The following is a 23,052-nucleotide window of genomic DNA, read 5'->3' as shown; positions in this document are numbered from 1 at the left end:
TTCTAAAACAGCCACGAGATGGCGCCATTTGTCGGTGATCCGATATTACTAAAACGCTATCCAATTTAGGAAAAATGCTTGAATATCTGAAAGAATTTAGGAAAAAACTATTATTTGTCGATCTCTACTTGCAGTGGATTTCAGTAGAGTAGCGTTAACATGTTGCTAAGATAGCTTTTTTGGAGTTAGAGCGTTGCCATAGAAATAGAATTTCTCATTCCAAGAACGTGAACAGCTTCGAGTAGAATCTGTTTAATCTAGTATTACATTAATTTCTAAAGGATGGGAACGCTTTGGTGTTAAATTGAATATTTTATACATATATATATATATATATATATATATATACATACACACACACACACACTCTACCCATCAAAAGTTTTGAAACACTTGACTGAAATGTTTCTCATGATCTTAAAAATCTTAAAAAGCATCCCAGGGTGATACCTCAAGAAGTTGGTTGAGAAAATGTCAAGAGTACATGTCTGCAAATTCTAGGCAAAGGGTGACTACTTTGAAGATGCAAAAATATAGTTTTGATTTATTTTGGATTTTGTTTAGTCACAACATAATTCCCATAGTTCCATTTATGTTATTCCATAGTTTTGATGACTTACTATACTATTATTCTAAATGTGAATTATTATTATTTTTTTATAAAGAGTGTTTAAGTGTTTTAAAACTTTTGACCGGTAGTTTTGTTGGGTTTTCATGTTTTATGAGGACTCTCCATAGACATAATGGTTTTTATACTGTACAAACTTTATATTCTATCCCCTAACCCTAATCCTAAACCTAACCCTCACAGAAAACTTTCTGCATTTTTACATTTTCAAAAAACATAATTTAGTATGATTTATAAGCTGTTTTCCTCATGGGGACTGACTGATTGTCCACACAATGTCAAAAATGTCAGGTTTTACAATCCTTGTGGGGACATTTGGTCCCCACAATGTAGGGAATACCTGGACACACACACACACACACACTAACTTGTTACTCCATTAAAGCAGCTCAAGCCTCCGTTGCTAGTTCTAACGTGACGTTTTTCGAATTAGTAACGAAGGCTTGAGCTGTATTTATGTAAGACGCTGAATCCATGGCGAAAGAAAGTAGTTCCTCTCATAAGAGTGTTTTGGCATAAAAACACGTTCATTGTCAATGAACGTAATAGCCTACATTGTGACAACACAGCAATGATCCGATAGGGCAAATGACAGTTTGGTCATCTGATGCAAAACTCTGTCACACTGGACCACACTGATTGAATGTTATCATGTTTGGACACAATTTACCAGCACTAGGCATGGATGCTGTGGGTATTGCGGATTTACCGAGACCTCTAGTAAAGAGTAAAATAGTGAGTCCATTTTTTATTGTCTAACTCCGGACTTCTCTGATTTCCAGGGCAGCTGTAGAGTTTCCAGCGGCAACCATGAGTACCATATCACCGACTGATTATGACAGTGTCGAGATCCAGCAGCAGTACAACGACATCAACAATCGCTGGGATATTGCAACGGAAACAGAGTGGGATAATGAGAACAGTTCTGCGCGCCTGTTCGAGCGTTCCCGCATTAAAGCTCTTGCAGGTCAGATTAATGCACTTCTGCCTCTGTCTGTGCATTGCTTTATGCCCGTGAGTGGGGGTTTTATTTCTTGCACCCATGTGCTTTCTGTGCATGTTAAGCTGTGAGTTGTGTCTGTTTGTGTGGATATGTCATCTTTACCAGCTAGTCAAGGTTTCAACAGGTTGCATTGTGTGATTGTATCCAGTAGGGGGAGGCATAAAGCTGCATTACTTATTCACTCACATCACATAAGCACAAATACACACTATATGCCTTTTACAGTGCACCTGGAAAGCTCATTGCACCATAGTATAGCTATCATGTTAAAATAAAGTGACCAGCCTGCAAGAAACAGGTGTGTACTGTATGTGTGTATGTCTATTGCAAATTAAGCACTATAAACATTTTAAATAATGATTTAACTAAAAATCAAAAAATGCAAAAAAAGTTTTCTGGAAGGGTAAGGGTAAGGAAAATATTGTTAGGTCAATATGAAAACAATAGAAGTCAATGGAATGCCCTTGTAATAATAGTAATTTCAACATATGTGTTTGTCAGCAGATTGGTTTTACATTGTTGATAAAGTATACCATACCATGGATGTCAACACAGCAGTGTGTGTGTGTGTGTGTGTGTGTGTGTGTGTGAATGAGAGAGAAGGCGTTCGAGTGCAGTAAGATAACATCTTCTCTTGACATGCAGAGGCTTGATATCTACATTCTTCTAAAGCTATTATTCCAGTGGTGAATTCTCTCTCATCTTGCCCCCCAGGGCTTTTTCTTATGGTATATCAATATGAATAGCTGTATCTCTTGTTTTCTCTTTGTTGTCACTAGATGTGTTAAAGCCAGTGGTCAAGGGTGCTTTCACACTGGCAGTTTAGTTCGAAACAGAGCACGGTTCGCATGAAAAATTGGTAATGTGAATGCTGTCATGCGGACCGGGGAGCGCACCTCGGTACCGAACCCGAGACTACCTGTAGGAGGTGGTCTGAGTTTGGCTGCAGTGGAACTGTAGCGCGATTCGCGTGAATGTGAAAGCAACTCGAACTCGGGTGCGCACTCATTCAGGAAGTAAAGTAACCTGCGCATGTGTTTTAGCTGATGATGACATCTATCTATCTATCTATCTATCTATCTATACACCTTATAAATACTATATATAAATACTATTATAGGTTATAAATATAGGGTATAATAGGAGATGACAGTGGCGATAACTTAACTTTGGACACGAGCGTTAGTAAGCGTGCAGTGTAAACAAAGATGCAAATGAATTCCTTGCAATCAGCTGTCTCCTCAAAAAACACAGTTTGCGAGCAGCAGCAAGCCGCCTTCCCCTGGACATCTGATGAGTTACGCCATGAAGCGCAAATATACGCAGTTGTCGTTCACTCTGCTGTGTATAATGGCACAAAAAAAAAAAAAGTATGATGAGTCGCGTTGTGTTCTCCATGCGTGTTTGTGATGGCATAAGATGAACGCAAATGGACCGGGGTTCGATAGAATCAAGTGAATGTGAAACCAGACCAACGCTGCGGGGGGCACCGGGAACAGTCGCACTTGGAATCGGACCGCAGCAAACTTGCCCAGTGTGAAAGCCCACAAGTCACATCTGTTATGGTTGTCAAAATGCATCAAATCCAAATTATATCGTTAGATGTGTGTCTCTTGATTTGAGGCACATAATGAATTAATGATGGTCTAGAGTTATTTGGGATTACTTGTAAATTGCATGTAGGCCAATGAATGGTAGAATGAAAGATTAGAGACAGTTTGCAGAATATGTTGAATGGGGTAGCATACGCTACTACAAACATTTCCACCCATCTGTGGGGCACCCTTCCACCCATCTCTCTTCTGTGACAGTCAGTGGAACAAGAAAACAGCACAAACTCACTCCTTCCTAGTCACTTACGTGCTTTGCACTGTGTTGCACAGGAATGTTTGTTTCGCATCAATTTATGCACTGACTCCATTCGAATGGGCATTTGTAAATGGTATAACAGCTACTGTTTTGGGAATTAAAGACTAAAATTTTGATACTGGGAGGGGATTTCCGCACAGTAACAGATAATGTTTTAGATAAATCACATCCGCAATCTGCTGACACACGTCCCTCACTTTGGAAAACTTTGAGTGATTGTAATGTTTGGAATGCCTGGCGTCTGCTGAATCTGACAACAAAAGATATTACTTTTCTCTAATAGGCATAAGGTATACTCCCGTATTGATTATTTACTGGTTTCTCCCCCTCTTTTCTCTGATGTCTGTAGGTCGATATTGCTCAGATACTTATATCAGATCATGAACCAGTCCTTTATTCTTTCATTTTGCAGCCTATCCATTCTGTACCTAAACGATGGAGATTCAATTACTCCCTCCATCAATACTCTGTCGGCACAGCCATTGACCAGGAAAATAAAAAATGGCACTCCATATCAAAAAGGTTGCCAACCCCTGCTATAGAGCATGGCTCTTTCACCGAGATCAAAAAACCTCATTCATTTCCCTTTTTCTCAATAAGGATAAAGATCCACTCCAATGTTCTAGTTATAAGCTAATATGTGATTAGGCTTTAGCACTTCGAATTGATGCTTTTATTGACTCGCTTATAAAATTGGATCAAACAGGTTTTTTTTATAAGGCAGATATGCTAGTGATAATATCCGGAGGATCATGCATATAACTAATAAAACAGATAACTGTCTGACGGGTGCTGTCCTTTCTTTTGATGCTGTAAAGGTGTTTGATCGCTTAGAATGGGACTATATATGGTTGTTTTAAAGAAATTCGGTTTCGGCCCGGCTTTTATTAAAAGTGTTGTCACGCTTTATGATAGCCTTCAGCAGTTGTGTGAACAGGAGCTTACAGTTCAACACCATTCTCTTTGCAATGCAGTATGTGTCAAGGCTGCCCCTTAAGCCCGCTGTTGTTTGTTCTAGCCCTGGAACCTCGCTCAAGCTGTTCGCCAATCACTGAATATCAAACCAATTTTAATAAACAGAACTTTCAGATTTTTTCAAAAAGACTCAATCTATGATGTCAAGCTTCTTTTGGGGTAATAAACGACCCCACATCAGTTTTTCTACCCTGCAGAGGCCTAAGAACATGCGTGGTCTTGTGATCCCGAATTTTGAATTATACATTTGAGCTTTCCACATGCGGGCCATCCTGGTTTGGCTCGGGGTGGGCTCGTGGATGCCTTGGAGAGCCATTTAGGCATCTTTAGGCTGTGTCTCGTTTCGAAGGCTGCGTGCTAGTTAGGACGCATCCTTTGAAGGCTGCAGTATACTGAGTGTCCTCCTTTAAACAATTCTCGTTTAAACGAGACGACCTTCATAGGACAAACGGAAACGAAACGTAACATGGTTGCTATGACAGCACGCCACTCTTTAACAAGCACGAGCGCTTCGAGTGAGACGGTAACAAAGTTCCTCTGGAAGGGAATGCATGAGGTACATTTTAGGAGAGTTATAATGATGTAAAGAGAAAAGAAAATAGATTTTACAGGTGTACTTTTAGTCTAATACTTTATTTGAATTATATATTAATATAATTATACATATTATATACTCTGCACCCATCTACTGAGGTACTTCAACTTGGGAATTAACATTCCTTGCGTTTGAACATCATATTTACGGGCAAATTGGCGTCATTTTTTTTAGACATTTCCGTTGAAGCAAAGAATTGTGGGTTGTGAGTGCCCATGAAGGATGCACCTCATGCATCCTCCGAATTCCCATGAAAGAAGGTCGCATTCGAAGGCTGCATTTGAAGTGTCCTACTCGCTTTTATGAAACGAGAAGTATGTGGCCGACAAATGCGACCTCCGGAGGACGCAGCCTTCCAAACGAGACGCAGCCATCGTTAGCCCACAGCACCTACAAGTACCTTTTTCTGTTTAAATATATTGAACCTTATCTGTTAAATGCGATCCTATTATAAAAACTGCCTTCTCTCACCAGATCATACATACTACTTTTATTTGCAGATTCGGTCTGTTTTTCAGGCATGTAAAATTCCTTTTGATGCACTGCTTGTTTCTCATCCCTTGCTTAGTTGCTTGTCAGTGGGTAGGGGGGTGGTGTCTTATTGGTATAGGTCCTGTATTGCTCAGGTGCCAGAGAAAATCCCTGTATTTGTGACGTGGGAGAGGGAGCCATAACTCGACAGTAAACCTGTGTTATAGGGTTTGGGGCAACACTTTCTCCTCATCCTGGAACCTTGCACATCAGCTAATGCACTTCAAGTTGATCCACAGGGCCTACACTACTCAGAGATGCTGTCAGATGAATCTCTCTACTGATCCTTATTGTCATATATGCAACTCCAAGACTGTAGGTACCCAGATGCACATGTTCTGGGACTGTCCTGTTATTTCTGTTTTTTTGGTCAAGTGTAGCCTCTGTGTTATCAGGCGTATTGGGACTCCAAATCATACCCTCACCTGCTCTGTTCTTATTAAATGATTAGTCTCATCTATGGCTCTCTGTCGCACACCACAAACTGTTTGTTGCCACTCTCACAGCAGCCAAAAAAAAAACTATCCTTCAGGCATGGCTTGCCCCCACCCTACCACTGTTCAACATCTGGACCATAAATGTCACCTATATTGCTAACCACGAGAGATTATGTGCCAAACTCCAGGGAGCAAGGAGTGAAACCATTGACACCTGGACAAATATTGTGGACCTTTTGAGAGAACTTATTTAAATTTCTTGTTATTGGTGTTCTTATTTTCTTACCTGATACTTGTTAAGATATTCCTTTTGGAAATCAACAGTAGATACATGCCGTCTGTTTCTCCGTACATCTATGTACCCTACATGTTGTCTAAGAATTGATCTTCTGTAACACAACCCAGTACTTCATCTTTTTTCAAATAAAACAAGTTCCCAAAAAAAAAAAAAAAAGACTAGTAGAACTCTGAAATTAAGGACCCTCATTCTTCTGTTCAGTTTGTTTATTTACTAGTCTGTCTAAAGTGCTGGATAAAGACTGAGCAACACATGAGGTTTAACAGAATTGATAGCTTAGAGTCTAGCTAAGAGTGCAGTCTATATAATTGAATTTAATTTGAAAGGAGTTTAATTTACTGTTGCCTTTATAAACAACTTCCTGCTTCAAACCTAGAATTGTGAAAACCACCATAACACAGTAAACATCAGGAAAAATAAAAACCCTATTTTTGATAGAATAAAAAAGATTATAATACTAAGCTTGAACCAGTGTTACACTTTTTAGGTAATCCTATCTAATTAGTTTTGGATTATTTAAATTGCATGTTTTTTGAAAATTTTATTATTAATTTGAAATCTTTTAAGTAAACTTGAAAGTAAGGAAGTATGAAATCAAACAGCAACTCGTTATTTGTCCGTCGCTGAGTGAAGGGTCATGAAAAATGAGCACGATGTAGATGTAATCATATTACACACATTTTAAATTGTAATATAATAAGTAAATTCTTAGTTTTTGCTAAGAATACAAGTCCGATTTTTGAGAAGTCAGACTAAAGCCCTATTCAGACAGGATTAGTTTATATGTGGATTATTGTGCAATTTAAATTTACAATGAAATGTTTTCCAAATAAGGGAATGAATGGTGCATTTGAGTGTCTCATTCAATTGAACTCTGACCGTCTCACAGAGCCACACTGAGGGCCGCACTGAGCGCAGCTCCTGTAGAAGGCATTAAGATTAAACTGCTTCTGAGCCAGGCTTGAAGCGCTGTGATCTGCGTGCCGTCTGCGGAGGTTTGCGCCAAACGCCAACGAAAATATAAACAAGATTTTAGTGAACGCAAAGCATTCCAGTTTCACTTTAATATAACAATCGTGTAATGGCAAATGTTGTTTGTCGTTGTGGGTTCATACTCAGTGTTAATGACACACAGTGACACAGAGAGGAGCCCTGTGTGACACCCTCAATTCCTAAAGAGATAATAGAATGAAGAAACGCAGAATCTCAAAGGTTTCTCTTCATGTGAAATAAGGGCGTGTGGGTTTAATCAAAGAGCCTTAAAATAATGTTTAAATGCACTGCATAACTCAATTTCTGTATTTTTTTTCTGTTTTATAAATGTTTAATAATTTTTACATTTATTTTATTTCTTTTTATTCTCATTTCTTGTTTTTAACTGATTTTAAAATTAATATTAAAAAAAATCTTGTATTTTCTTTGAATTTTTCACTTTGAATTGCCATTGTGTATGAAATGTGCTATATAAATAAACTTGCCTTACATTGCCTAAATGCAAAATGGGCCAAGAATAAAGTTGACCACAAAGGGAGACAGATATAGGTTTTTAAAGTCTAAAAGGAAATAATGTCAAAGTTAAATATGAACAAATGACTGCTTAAGGTTTATGAAGCACACATACACCTATGACAGAAGTATTACAGTTTGTATTACCATTAATCATCATAATCACAAATATTTGTTTGACAACTAATCTTCAGCCAAATGTCATAATCGTGACAGCCTTTTTTCTTTTGCTTAGGAAAATTAGAAGGAACACAAGCACATCATTTTTTATGATTTGAGCAGAGTGAGTGCGGGAAATTATGTATAACCTGTTTCTGAATATTTATTCCGGAGGGACAAATAAAATTACATAATGTGAAGGGATTGTCAATATTTTTAATTCAAGAGTGTAATATAAGATTACAAGATAGTTAATGTCACCAGTTCTGTTATATTTAGCTAGATATTTCAATCAATTTCTTCTAATAATCATAGAAACAATATATGCTCATGTTTAATATTCCATACATAATTAATCAGTGTATATTTTCTAATAGGTCAGTTACGTGTGACAGCAGTGTGTAAATTGAGTAGACACACCCATCTCTGCGATTTTTACAGACATTGTTTATCCCGTGCAAATTGATGGTAAACATTACATCCGCAGTAATAATTATATTATATGTTCGATGACACATCTGACATGTATACTTGGACAAACAAATGAAGACAGTAGCTCGATTACGCCAAACCCGCTGTCATTCAATTATAACCGCGTATGTAAACATACAGAGTGACCTAAACTTGATGGACAGAGGGACTAAAGCTCATGTCCCACACTGCTGTACTGGAGAGCTTTGACTCTCACACCCATGCACAGTTTAATTTTATTATAGCAAAATGCATTGTTGGCATTGCTTCAATTCCAAGTCTGTGTGATAGCACAGTGAACTCCCTCATTTGGGAGTGGTGATAGGAAAATGTTGGCACAAATTAATAATTTTATCATTTACATTTACATTTATGTTGCAAGTCTGTGCATTTTTACCAAGGGGACCTGGTGTCATATAAATGTTGTACTTACTACAGTAATATAAAAAAAGATAAGATGAAGATTAAAAAAATCATACCATGTCATAGACATCAATACTTGGTATGTTTGTGTTCAAATAATCTCTGCCATAATTTCGAAAATGTATGCATGCTGACACGCTGACTCACATTTGGCCTAGTGCTTCTGGCCATGATTTGACCTTTGCTCTCTGCTCTTTGATGGTCACTGTTTGTGACGCTTGTTAAGCAGCACAAACTGCAACTGGACTGGTCTTCATTAAACCACTTCCTCTTGTAAAATCTACACACAAGCACACAAGGAGAAGTGGGTGTGTGCCAATTCCTTATGCAAATGTGTGCTAGAAAAAAGAGCTTCCCTGTTCAGGACATTTCTGACTATTTCTTTGCTCAAATAGAATAGATTATGTTTACTGGTCCATAAAGAGTCATTACATCCAGAGATCAGAGTCCATGATAAACTCTCTGTCACTGCAGACGTTGCCAGCCACGTTCATCGGTGCTGAGGTAGCGCACATACATTTGCACAGGAAGAAAGACAGTATTGGCTTGTTGAATCTTTCACAAGAACTTCCTTCCTGCCTCAACGTCTTTATCTGTGCACGTGTGCTGGAGAGCGAGAGTTTGAGATGATGAATTATAGATAGTGGTCTTAGAAATCGAAATCACTCAAGCTTAATGTTACACCTTATAAAAATGCATGCACATTTTTTTTATAAAAGCTGACAGAACTCAATTTTCCTCAATGGTTTATTTTATTTATTTATTATCTGATCACCTCAAAGATCTGGTTCCCCACGTCCATTTCTCCTGTGAAACCATCCATCTCCTGAATTCTGCTCCACCCCCACTCCACTTTCAGAAATGGTTCAGTCCACACCTCCATATCCTCACCCACACACCCCCGTCCTGTCTGTCTTTATCTCTCGCTCTGCCTGGGCTTCGCTCCTCCCACACACACACACCTTATGCAAATGGTAAAGCTCAGAAACCGAGAGAGAGAGAGAACGAGAGTAGGAGGCTTTATTTACTTAGGAAGCCGAGTGCAGCTAGTTTTGCAGCCTTACTCAAACAAAATGTGTGTGTACGCAGTGAGTGTGTGAGAGCGATTAAAGAGCTTTGCATCGCCTGCAGCCGAGAAGAGGTGAAAGAGGGGAGAACATTTGTTCTTACTTTACCTTTTTCTCCCTTCATCTACACATGTGATTCTTCTGTTTTTACCTGAGATTAAGGAAAGGAGGAATCACTTAAAGGATAAGGTTTTTTTTTAACGGACAAAACAGCATGGCGCGGCTTAGCATTCAATGATGAAACGCTTAGATGCACGCGCACACCTGGAGAGTTTGTTTTAAAGCAAACTTTTTTGCATCTGGGAATGTAAACATTTTGGGCTCTTTTTTTGTGTTTTATTTGTCTTTCAACCTTCTGTTGTTTGTTTTGTGCCATGCTTGAGACTTCTGGCTAACAGAGGCAGAGGTGCTTTCTTCATTTGTTTTGGATGAAAGCTGAGCGCGCGGGTTCATATTGAAAGCTAGCGAGTTTTACATTAAAAGAGAGGAGGCATGGATTTTGATCAGCGGGAACCTGAGCCATGTCTCTCGGCAGCTGCCTTTGTAAACCAGCTGCAATATTCCAACATCCTGGAGGGCCGTTTCAAACAGCTGCAAGGTAAGGCTCTAAATTATCGTCAACCTTTGCTCTTTTCTCTCAAATGCAGATGAACAATTAGCCTACATATTTCTAAGAGGAGCTCAACCTCTCTGCTAAGAGAACTTTGAGAACATGGCGCACTCACATCTTTGTCTTTGGAGCCGTAAAACTTTTCTTGCATTATAAATCCCCTTAGAGAGTCAACAACCTTGATGATGTCATCAAGATCTCTAACTTTAAAAGTATAAACTCAAGGATCAACAGTCATGTGTGATCTTACAGATGCTTCATTGAACTCCATCCTCAACTTTAAATCTGACTTCTGTCTGACTCTGCAGATTTTAGTTATAGAAGTGAACTACTTTCCATCTGTCTCTCTCTCTCTCCTTTTCTCTATGCACCACAGATGGTGCAGATGTGAAAATAGGCCTACAATGATTTATTTTTATTCCTGTGTGAGAGAGAGATATGCAGAGACCTGTGCTTGTCTCCTAGGGAGTGGCCTTATTTCAGGTACCACAGGGCTTTTGCCCAGATCCAAATTACACTGTGTTAAAATGGGAGCAAGAAGAGAGGACAAGAGGGGAGTGGATAGCAGAAAGGTGAGGCAGGATAAGACCGTAGAGGAGAGGATAACAGGATGGGCAAGAATTGGAGAGGAACAGACGTAAAGGGAAGAGGATAAGAAGGGGAGTGGAGAGGATAACAGGAGTGGAAAGAGGTGTAGAAACTCAAATCATGTGTATTATTAATGTAGAGTTCAGTCTGAAGAACAGGTTACACATTCACACCTTCCTTGTTTTTGTGCTTGCGTTTTCCTGGGGTGTATCATTCATGCAATATTTATTTCTCTTTAAAACCACACGTTAGAGGGAGGCATAGCATGTGTGAACTTTGCTAATCCCCCCACATGACACAAGATCTGATCTGGTGGTGTGCGTGCTTGAGGTCATGGGGAGTGTTTCTCAGTTAATAGGGAAATAATGACTCGAGCATTGTACATTTCATGCTTATTATCTATTGTACAGAAAGAATGGCATCTGCAAAACAGGTCCTTGAACTATGAACACACACACCTCAAGGGACTCAGTCCAAGTACAGTAGGCTAAATAAACCGTGGATTCTGTAAGAACAGTTGCTAATGGGGCATCCAGTCTGTTTAAATTGATTAAGCTTTTAGCTTGCGTTTGTAGCCGATTCCCTGGTAATGTTTGACTGATAACACAAATAACAGAGTGTTTGGTTATGGTAAACTTGTAGTCAGTGCTGTTCTTAGGAAAGCTCCAGACAAACACATGACATAGGAACCAACATTCCCGTGCATCGTTGTGTTATCATTCAACCTCTAAAAAGAGACTAAAGAAGATATGGAGATTTGAGAGAGGTGAGGCGAGCAGCTTGCATGTGTTTGAATACAGCTCTTTGTAAATGATTTCTGTGGTTGCGTCAGTGTACCCGCCTGAAATTTGGCTCATGACTTGAGCAAGGTTTTGACACACATTTACACAGACACACACATTCAAAGTGTCTCATGTATCCTCTCTGCATGAGCACTCGCTGATCCTCCCCTCCTTTCACCCCTACACACACACTGGTAATTCTGGTCAGGTTACCCTTTGGTTGACTTTTTCTAACATTTTATTGAAGTACTGGTGCCTCATATCAGGGGGCTTGCTCAAACAAAGTCTTCATGCTTGATCAGGTTCTCCTCAGTTTTCAAGTGTTAATGCAACAAAAGTTCCTCGGTTGTGGTTGAAATTATCTTCATTTAAATAAATGCGCCAAGATCATTTGTGCAAGTATGTGTGAATGCATGTGTATGTATGAGTGTGATGGCGCAGACAGAATGGAGTCCATTTACAGTTGTCGACACTTCTAAAGAATTCAATGCATCATTGAGGAATAAATCACAGATTAAAAAAAAATTGCAATGAAAGTTACAAACTTTCTGCCTTTCATTCTTTGTCTGTCTGTCTGTATGTCTACCTGTCTGTCTGTCTACACTCACCAACCACTTTATTAGGTACACCTATACATCTACTTATTCATGCGATTGTCTAATCGCTTATAGGTCTGTCTGTCTACACTCACCAGCCACTTATTTAGGTACACCTGTACATCTACTTATGCATGTGATTATCTAATCAGCCAGTCGTGTGCCATCAGTGTACTGTAGGTACACTTAGGTGAGAACATTAAAATAAGTTTTTCTAATTTTGAAGCCGTGATGTTCTGACTTTTTTTCTGATACCAGTTTGGTTTTTTGCCGTTGGATATGTGTGCTTTTCTTTTGTTTTTTTGAGCAGTTTAATGAAATCATGCAGATATTGGTCAGGAGCTTCAGTTAATTTTTACATCAACCATCAGAATGGGGAAAAAATAAAATCTCAGTGATTTAGACCATGGCATGATTGTTGGTGCCAGTTGGGTATTTCTGTAACGGCTGATCTCCTGGGATTTTCACGCACAACAGTCTCTAGAGTGTATAGAGAATGGTGCGAAAAACCAAAAACAACCAATGAGCACAAGCCCCCTAGAGCAACAGTGATGCTTCACAGGATGTGTAAAAATCTTGGTCTTATAGATATTTGGAGACTTTTGAACCCATCTGGTAGGGACTATACATTTTTTTTTCATCAGTTCATAAGATTTATTCTAGAATAGATTTTTTTTTTCTTTTTTTATATCCAAGTCCCTCATATCATCTGTTGTTGATAGCTCAATTGGAAACATCTTAGTCTCAGATCACACCCTGGTGAGTTTAGAGGTGTTGCCACATACGGAGAAAAAGAAATCATATAGTTGTCGCTTTTATGTATCCCTTTTGCAAAATCCTGAATTCCAACAAATGTTAAAGGCTGAAATCAATGTTTATATGGAGACCAACTGGTCCTCAATATCCTCTGTGGGCGTGGCTTGGGAGGCACTTAAAGCGGTTCTTAGGGGCCGGATCATACAGTATGCCTCATTCACCAAAAAAATCCAATGCACGAGAGCTCGTGGAGTTGGAAGGGAATATTAAAAATGCTGAGGCAGAGCTGAAGTGCCGAATGTTGTCTGATGGCCTCAGAGAATTGACCCGATTGAATTACAGATATAATAGTATTTTGTCACTAGAGCCCGACCGATATGGGATTTTTGAGACCGATACCAATTACCGATATGGTGGCCGATATGGTTAATTTTTGAGCTGGAATGAAAACAGACCTTTTCTATGTGGCTTGTGCACCGATTTTGCACCGATATGACTATGCAAAGGTACTCAGAAGGCTGCTTTCTTAAATATTTTTATCAAAGAACATTTGACATTATTATTATAACAAATTCTAGAAATGAACACTGAGAAAATAAAGTGTATGTTTAGTATCAGTCAATTGCTGGCCATTAAAATAAAGAATAAATTCAAATAAAATAAATATCTAAATAAACATCAGTACTGTATGTTTAGTATAAGTCAATTGCTGACCATCTGAATAAAGAATAAATAAAAAATAAAATAAATAGCTAAATAAACATCAGGGGCCGGTTGCACTAGCTATACGTACGTTACAACTTAGCCTAGTTGTGGCGTAAATGGGCACTAAGTCACAATTTCCGCACTACTAAATATTTGAGTGTTGCACCATTACATTTATGTAGGATGTAACCCTACGTATAAACTAAATATATACGGAAGCCTCTGACCAGGAGTAACTGATAGAATAAAAAAGCAGACTCATTTAATGACATCAATGAGCTCATGTTTTGGTTGACAGGCATCAGAGAGAGAAAAAAAATGTCCTTTTAAGCGGCTCTTCAGCATGAAACCGATCTAACGGTGCAGTTTTCAGGATGCGTCACCCGGTGTCAAGCTTCAACACATTCAATATATATATAGGATATTAAAATGAATAAATGTCTGTTTTACCAGCCTGTTGTATTAGTATTTATCACCCCTCATTTATTTTAGATACAGTTCCTATATATTATTATTTACACAGGGCAAATATACTATTTATTAAATCTACTTTTATTATGTATCCTATTTTAATGTCTGGAAAACCAGACTTTTGAATATTACATTTTATAAATGCAGCGTCTGGAATTGTTCGGTTGAAGGGGGTACCAAACTGTGAATCCTAAACAAAAGAGTTTGGTGAATATATGTTTACACGCTGACAAGGTATGAAAATAGCTACGTGGTTAGCTAGTTAGCTGTAAGCTCATTGCCACAGAGAGTAAAAGATGGACTTTATTTACTTTCCAGCATTGTGTTTCACCAACTAGGTAACAGCGAAATCAACACTCACCACACACAATCCACCATTGCTCCATTGTCTGCTGAGCTGCAAAAAGATGCTCTGATGTTTACCTTTCAATCTGCTGCATTACTTACTGCACTGACAAACTATAGCTGGCTAACAGCAAACAGATTTGATAAACATGAGTGACATGGTTGTCAGGGACAGGGTTAACGTTATATTAGTTATATTAAATGATGGGTTCATTTTTTATTAACTTTCAAGTATGTATTTTACAAACTAGTTAGCAATTTAACGAGAAGAGATCGCTCAAATCCGCACCGTTTAACTCCGCCCTGTCTGCAGAGCCACCCTCAGCTCAAACAATGGAATCGGAGTGTGCTCTGCTGGACAAAATACGTTATGACACCAATTCTAAAGCATTGTTTTCTGCATTATGTGTTCTGAAAAATGTTTTCATATCGGAGCATATCGGTAAAATATATGCTGACCAATATATTGGTCGGATACTATTTGTCACGGAAGGTGGCGTTTTGGCTGTTCAGGGCAAGACAGTCATACTTTGAGTTGGGGGATAAAGCAGGGAAGCTATTGGCTAGATATATAAAGCAGAGAGAGTCTTTTTCTACCATTCCCTCAGTGAAAACTGCTAGTGGTGAAATATTTACCTCGGCCATTGATGTTAATAATGCTTTTAAGAATTCTATCTTGATCTTTATAGTTCTACGTCTTCGTCTACTGATGAAGATATTAGAAACTTTGTGCAGGGCTCAACGCTAAGAATTTTTTCTACTGGCCTGGTTGGGCCAGTGCTTCAGATTTTTACTGGCCCTGCCAAAATTTTCACTGGCCCCAACACAAAAATGACAAATAGCTGTTTTTACCATCATGTCTTTAAAAATTGTCCGAAGATAAATATTTTTTACATATCTCACCCACAGGTGCCTAGGTAGCTCAGTGAGTAAAGATGCTGACTACCACCCCTGGAGTCGCGAGTTCGAATCCAGGGCATGCTGAGTGACTCCAGCCAGGTCTCCTAAGCAACCAAATTGGCCAGGTTGCTAGGGAGGGGAGAGTCACATGGGGTAACCTCCTCGTGGTTGCTATAATGTGGTTTGTGCTCTCGTAGGGGCTTGTGGTGAGTTGTGCGTGGATGCCGTGGAGAATAGCGTGGGCCTCCACACGCGCTACGTAACTACAGTTATGATGAGAGAATGCATTTAGGAAATTATTCTGTAATAGGATTTGTCCTAAATGAGATCCTAACTGATATTGCCATGGTTACCAAAGAGATAAGACAGGATTCTTAAGTAAGGATATTTCTGTAATATGCCCCCTGGGGAAGAACTACACTACCCATGATCCTGAGGGGAATCAAATACAAAAATTTGTAATTTGTGTTGTATAATTTATCTCAGAGCTGGTTGGTTTGGTTCATGGTAAAGAACTCTTTTATGAAGGATTTTATAATTTACCCATGTAAAAAATGAATGGGAAAAATACTTCCAGAACCAGGAACGCTGAAAAAAAATGGGCGGGCGCTGTTGCGCTCTATAGGGAACACTTTTGTGAGATGGTGACCCTGAGCTTTAGGAATATGAGCTGACAAAAGTAATTGAATGTCAGTCATTGAAAAGAAATCACTCTGAAATTTTGATATGCGTTTTTGAGTGTGCTTAAGTCTAAAGGGTTCGCTACCCTAATGTCTGTCACCTTGAAGAGGTAAACAAATGCTCCCATCCCCTCTCTCTCTCTTTTCTAATATTACACAGATATGCTTAGAAATTCTTCCAATTCTCCCACATACACACACACAGACACACTTGCTGGGTTTCCATCAAACTATTTTTAAGCAAATTTTTCATTTGTGCTTAACCTGAATGGAAATGCTTGATGTGCCAATAAGCTCAAAATTCGCTTACAAGTTTATGCAGTAGGCAGAGATGGATTTTTTTGAGTTTCGCATTAGTCAAAATGCACATTAAGGTGATGGAAAACGTTTATTTGCAAAACAGTGACGTTTTCACCATTTGTGCACGTTTCCATTCCTTCTCGCAACAAAGCAATTCTTCGAACATAGCCCTTAACATTCAGAAGTGTTTAACCCACAGCTGGTCATTGAAGTGGGACCTCACAATCATAATAGAGTGTAGAACCTTCCCTAAACCAAGGAGGTCATTCAACTGATCCAGCACGACAAGGCAGACTCCCTCAAGATGCCCATGATGTAGTGAATGCAAATGAGCAATGATTCACATTTTCTGTTGGCCAAATACAGAAATTAGAAATTAGTTTAAAAAATGAAAAGCATTTGGATGGAAACCCAGCTACTGAGACCATACACCAATCAGCCACATCTTTAAAACCACCTGCCTAATATTGTGTAGGTCCCCCTCTTGCCGCCAAAACAGCACCAAAGCGCATCTCAGAATAGCATTATGAGATGATATTCTTCTCACCACAACTGTACAGAGTGGTTATCTGAGTTACTGTAGACTTTGTCAGTTTGAACAAGTCTGGCCATTCTCTGTTGACCTCTCTCGTCAACAAGGTGTTTCCGTCCACAGAACTTCTGCTCACTGGATGTTTTTTGTTTTTGGCACCATTCGGAGTAAATTCTAGAGACTGTTGTGTGTGAAAATCTCAGGAGATCAACAGTTACAGAAATACTCGCAATATTAGGCAGGTGGTTTTAATGTTGTGGCTGATCGGTGTATAAATGTCTGTTTGACTGGCTCAGGGGGTTTACAGAGATCTGAGGGGGATCTGTGTGAGAGCAGATAGATAAATATACAGTATGTGTATGTGGAGAAGGTAGAAAGTAAAAAATTGCACCTTCACCTAGGCCTGTTGCGATTATTTAATAATCGTCTGATCGCGATTATTTGATCTAATCGTGGTTATTTGAGATTTACCACAATTATTGTGAACTTAAAATTCCAATCACATTTTAGTGTCCAAATAAGGAAATGAACAGAGTGTTTTTGAGTGTCTCATTCAGTTGAACTCTGACCGACTCACTGAGCCACACTGCGGACAGCACTGAGTGCAGCTCCTAAAGAGGGCATGAAGATCAAACCGCTTGTGAACCAGGCTTGAAGCACTGCGATACAGGTGCCATCTGCAGAGGTTTGCGCCAAACTCCAACAAAAATATAAACAAGCTCTGGTTTCACTTTAATTTAATGATTGTGTAATGACAAATGTTATTTGTTATTTGTATGGGTTCATACATGCAGTGTTAATAACATGCAGATTCTCAAAGGTCTTCATGTGAAATAAGGTTCTCATGGGGTTAATCAGAGAGGCTTAAAATAATGTGTGAAAGGGAAGAATTTTGGACAGAAATATTTTACGATTTGCATACTTATACGATACTTTCACAATATAACATAATATAATGTAGCTATTCAGGTTGGCTGGATTCCAACAACAACAGTGTAAATGCAAAATGGACCAAGACTAAAGTTGACCAAAAAGGAGAGACATATTTTGATATTTAAAATATTATTTGTAATGTCAGTCATAAGTTTTTAAACCCTTAAAGGAAATTATGTAAATTAAAAATGAACAAATTACTTAATATTTATGAATCATACATACACCTATGACAAAAATATGACAATTTGTATGACAATTAATCATCATAATTGTAAAAGCCCTAAATCGTCATAATCACAATTAATCATTAGCCAAATTTCATAATCATGTTATGCCGCCCTAATCCCACTGCAGAAACACAAATGCATGCATACTTTTGCACTCACTTAATTAGAATTTGAGTTTTTGAGAGTGAGTTATAGTTTGTGTGAATAACATCAGTGATCTGTATCTCTCACTACTGTTACATTTGAATGGACCATGGCATTTTTTGTTCTCTCTCCACCTAGTTTGCACAGATATAGTAAGTGTTAATGCAGACACACACACATACTCTCAAACTCACTCTCCCTATTATCTGTCTGTTGATGTTACTGTCAACTTATTTTACAGTGCGTACTTATTTACTGATCTGCTCTTGGGAAGGTCACAGTAATGTGTTGTTCCTGGAAAAAATCCTCCTTATCTCTCTCCCACTGTCCAGATGTCCTTACTCTTGCGTCTGTGTGTGTAAATACTCTGATACCATTGTTCCTCAGCCAAGAGCAATACAGAGTATTTGATAAAATGGCCATTAAATGGGTTCATTTGTTCAGTAAATATATTTTAATAACAAATTCAATTAAAAAGCACCATTTTTAATTCATAGTGTTAGTTTTTCCGCTTAGGGTGCTTTATTGGCAGGACAAATATTTTTCCATTCATATTGCCAAGCATTTACATCTTAGCTACATACAGTATACTGAAAACGGTGCAATGTACATGAATTAAAAAAATAAAAAAAAATACAGACTAGCCTATACAGTTAAATTTATGAAGAAATATAAAAAGCCCAATCAATATAATTGACATTAACTTGGGAACTGCGTTTAGGGGAGCTGAATTAATTACATTTTCACTTGCAAGAAGAATGGTCATGAGCCTTGCAATGTGTAATGTGGTTTGGCAAGACACTTGATCTTAAATATGTGAAAGGTGAAAGAGCATCAGATGAATTCAAAACTGATAGAAAGCTCCCAGAGCTTGCCACTTTTCTCAGCAAAAGTCTGTCTAACAATATGAAACAGTCTTTTTTGTTAGCACTAAGTTTTTTTTTTAGTTTTTTTTATTATAAAGATTCTAGGTTAGTTTTTAAACAAACATCTTAACCTCAAGTTGTAAATGTAAGAGTCAGAGTTTTTTCATTGAGCATTGCTTGCATTCTATTTAGTTTGACAGAGATGGCAGGGAATGGAATGGGGTCAGGTAGCGCAGTATAGTAGCACACCCTCTGACATAAGAACATTTGGCTTTAGACAAGTATATCTGCATTTCAGTGGAGTGAAGTGTTCTTGCTTGCAGCTGGAGATGGCTCTTGGCAAACTGATGGCTCTTCAACTTTTTTTGTAAAAAATGCTACCAAGGTTTTTGGGCTAGTTCATGCATGTTCTGTTAAACGGAGCAAGATGTAATGCACAAGATGTCAGCAAAAATATTAAACCTCTCAGCTATGATACTCTAAAACACAGAGAAACAAACACACTGTATGGTATGCCTTCAGAAGAGTGCACATATCTTGACTTCCTCTTTCTGAAGTGTTTGTGTTAAAGTGTCATTTTTATGCACGGACAAAATTTACCCTCCATCCCCAAACTATGTCCTCTGTTGACCTGTAGAAACTTCTTGAACAACCTAAACTACTGTCACTCTCTCTGCCATGGTTAAGTGCTCTGTAATTTTTTGGTGCCAGAAGAAAAAACTTTTAGTTTCAGATGTGCCAAGTCATCTCAGTGTGGTTAGTCAGCATTCTGTGTTCTGGTTGCTAGAGGATCAGTTACTCTGTACAAATACATTGATTGATTAGCTGCTTTGGCTTTAGTCATAATGAGAAATGTTAGATGGTGCATTCAGAATTCTTGTCCAAATTGAAGTCCATTGCATAGTAGGCTTCTTGTGTGCTGCATTCTAGAAAAGAGACCCCGCATGTGCTCTACAGTGAGCCAAAGTTGCTGTTGTGTGGTTTCATAATCTCCTAAAATTGGAATAAGTGTACACCGAAACTGTTTGTTCAGACCGATCAGTGAAATTAAGCTTGATGGCTTTAAGGTTTGCGTCAACTTTGCTACATTATGCCTGAGCCCATTTTAGAATAAATAAAATAAAATAAAAATACAAGCATAAGTGCAGCATTATCTCAAACCTGGAGTTTTCAGAAAGCTCACTCTCAAAAGAAGATCACTACTGAACAGACAAAAAAGAAATACGCACTCCTCCATAAACAACTGCTCTTTACAAACTGAAACCAAACTCAAAACATTCTTAAAGTACATTTCAGTGTGTCAAAAGGAGATCAAATGATGACAGTGCTCTGTGAAGTCACTTTAGCAGCAACATAATGCCTATGCCAGGAGATGCAAGATCTCTGAAACTGATAGGATGAAGAATGTGTATAGATGAAGTTACAGAACAGTCAAATTATGTGTCGAACATTGTTAGTGCTGGTGCTGTCTTAACAGGACACAGGTTCTGAACAAGCAGCCTACAGTGGCTGTTCTGTTCTCTGCCCTCCAGTAAGTGTTACTTACATCCTCCAGACATCACAATGAAAACAACTATGAACCCACTCATTTTGACCCTAGCTCTCTCTGTGTTGTGCAGGATGTTTTTCCTCTTAGTATGGGCCTGTACCTTCAAAAATAATCTAAATAACTCAAAAACCTGGACATCAATATTTAGAAAACATCTTATTAAAATTGCTGCATAAAAGCATTGCAGCAAGGCTGACGTCAGGGAGGAAACATGAAGGTGGCAGGTTTCTGTTTTAGATTCTTTCACAGGTGGAAAATCCATCTTAGTTATAGCCATTAGAGGTGTGTGTCTACATTCTTGCTTTGTCATTCAGTAACTATTGTGTGTGTGCTTTAATAAGTACTTGGTTCTCTTTGCTGTAACAACAGGCCGGTATAAACAGGTGTGTTCTTTACCCCCCCCCCCCCCCCCCAAACCATTTCAGCTCTCATTCAGTTTAAAGGGGAAAAAAATCCTTCAAACTACACGAGAGATGAAACTGATTGGTTGAAGGAAATAGTCACTGCAGGAGGATAATTCTGTCACATCACTACACCCTCATGCCCATTCAAGTGATTACAGGACACACCTCTTTGAAGTTAAAGGAATAGTTCACCAAAATGAAACTGTCCTTTAAGGCCCTTTCATACTCAAGTACGTGAACACAGACAAATGTTGCTACGCAAACTCAAAATTCACATGCCGTTGTGTTGTGAAATGTGTCAAAGCACAATTCATAACCTAACGCAAGCACAAGCTGTATTTTCAGCATTGCGCAAGGGGCTCTACAGCGGATTTTCTTTTTTCAATCAACAATTGTCTTGGCGGAGCAGCAATTTGAGATTTACAGACATATTTTTCTGTCGTCTTTTCAGCAAATACAAAAGCACACACTCCTCAACTTTTGACATGCTGTTTCGTGGTGCCTAAAAAACACTTTTGCCACCTTTGGTCTGAGGTTTGTCACCACCAGAGCAACACAAGCGCACGTAATGAATGTACAACGGGACCATGCATTGTCCATGCATTGAAGTTTGGGCCCTTAATTACCATGTTCCGAACCCATGTTACATACACAAAAGAGATGTTTTGAAGAATCTCTGAGCTGCTGTTTTTGATACACTGAAAGAATACAGTAACTATGTCTCCAATATTTATTTGTTATCCAATATTTCCAACAATGTTTTTTAAATCATATGCAGTACAAGTTCTGTACAAGTTGGGAAGGTCATTCCACCGATGTGGTACAGTGAAACCGAAAGTCCGGGAAAGTGTTTTGGTGCCTCTTTTTGTTGGTACAACAAGGCTCTGCTCATTAGCCAACCACAGGCTTCTGGTGGGAATGTAGCTCTGTAGAAATTATTTTAGGTACACTGGAGCAGACCCAGTGACTGTTCTGTATGTCAGCATCAGAGTCTTGAATTTGATACATGCATCAACCGCAGCCAGTGAAGAGAGACAAGGAATGGTGTGCTCTGGTTCATTAAAGACCAAACGTGCTGCTGCATTCTGGATCATTTGCAGGGGCCTAATTGCTCATGCAGGGAGGCCTGCAGTTGGAGCATTACAGTAGTCCAGTCTAGTTATGACAAGTGATTGAACTAGAAGTTGTGTGGCATGTTCAGAGAGGAAAGATCTTATTTTCCTGATATTGTAGAGTGTAAATCTACATGATCGTGCTGTCTTTGAGATGTGGTCTGTGAATTTGAGTTGGTTATTGATGGTTATCTCTAGATTTCTAACTGTTTTGGAAGGCATTATTGTAGTTGAACCCAGCTGAATGGTGATGTTGTGTTCAACAGCAGGGTTGGCTGGAAAGACGAGCAACTCAGTCTTCGCTGGGTTAAGTTTCATGTGGTGTTCTGTCATCTAGGCCAAGATCTCTGCCAAACAGGCCGAGATTCGAGCAGTCACCGTGGCGTCGTTGGGCTTGAAAGTCAAGTAGAGCTGTGTGTCATCGGCGTAGCAGTGGTAAGAGAACCCATGTGCTTGAATGATGGGTCCCAGTTGTGTATATAGAGAAGAGAAGTGGCCCAAGCACTGAGCCCTGATGTACCCCAGTAAGTAGCTGATGTGACTTCCAGGCTACCTTTGAAGGACCTACTTGCGAGATAGGACCAGTC

The 23,052-nt window shown here is 38.9% G+C and overlaps 1 protein-coding gene across 3 annotated transcripts in view; it reads left to right on the top strand.

The window, feature by feature from the left end:
• The first annotated feature begins 1,423 nt into the window (after positions 1–1,423).
• LOC127433510 (spectrin beta chain, non-erythrocytic 1-like) overlaps positions 1,424–23,052 on the top strand; it is an 81,047-nt gene continuing 59,418 nt past the window's right edge. The window contains exon 1 of one of the 3 annotated variants that reach the window (XM_051685502.1): positions 1,424–1,595. In XM_051685502.1, coding sequence (XP_051541462.1) covers positions 1,439–1,595 — 157 coding nt within the window. In that variant the 5' untranslated portion in view covers positions 1,424–1,438. Of the gene's footprint in view, positions 1,596–9,843; positions 10,561–23,052 lie in introns of those variants that run through there. The other 2 variants (XM_051685483.1, XM_051685492.1) reach the window with 2 other exon arrangements.

The sequence above is a fragment of the Myxocyprinus asiaticus genome, chromosome 4 (genome assembly GCF_019703515.2).
Source record: "Myxocyprinus asiaticus isolate MX2 ecotype Aquarium Trade chromosome 4, UBuf_Myxa_2, whole genome shotgun sequence".
Lineage (NCBI taxonomy): Eukaryota > Metazoa > Chordata > Actinopteri > Cypriniformes > Catostomidae > Myxocyprinus > Myxocyprinus asiaticus.
This window is presented reverse-complemented; position numbering and strand designations above follow the sequence as displayed.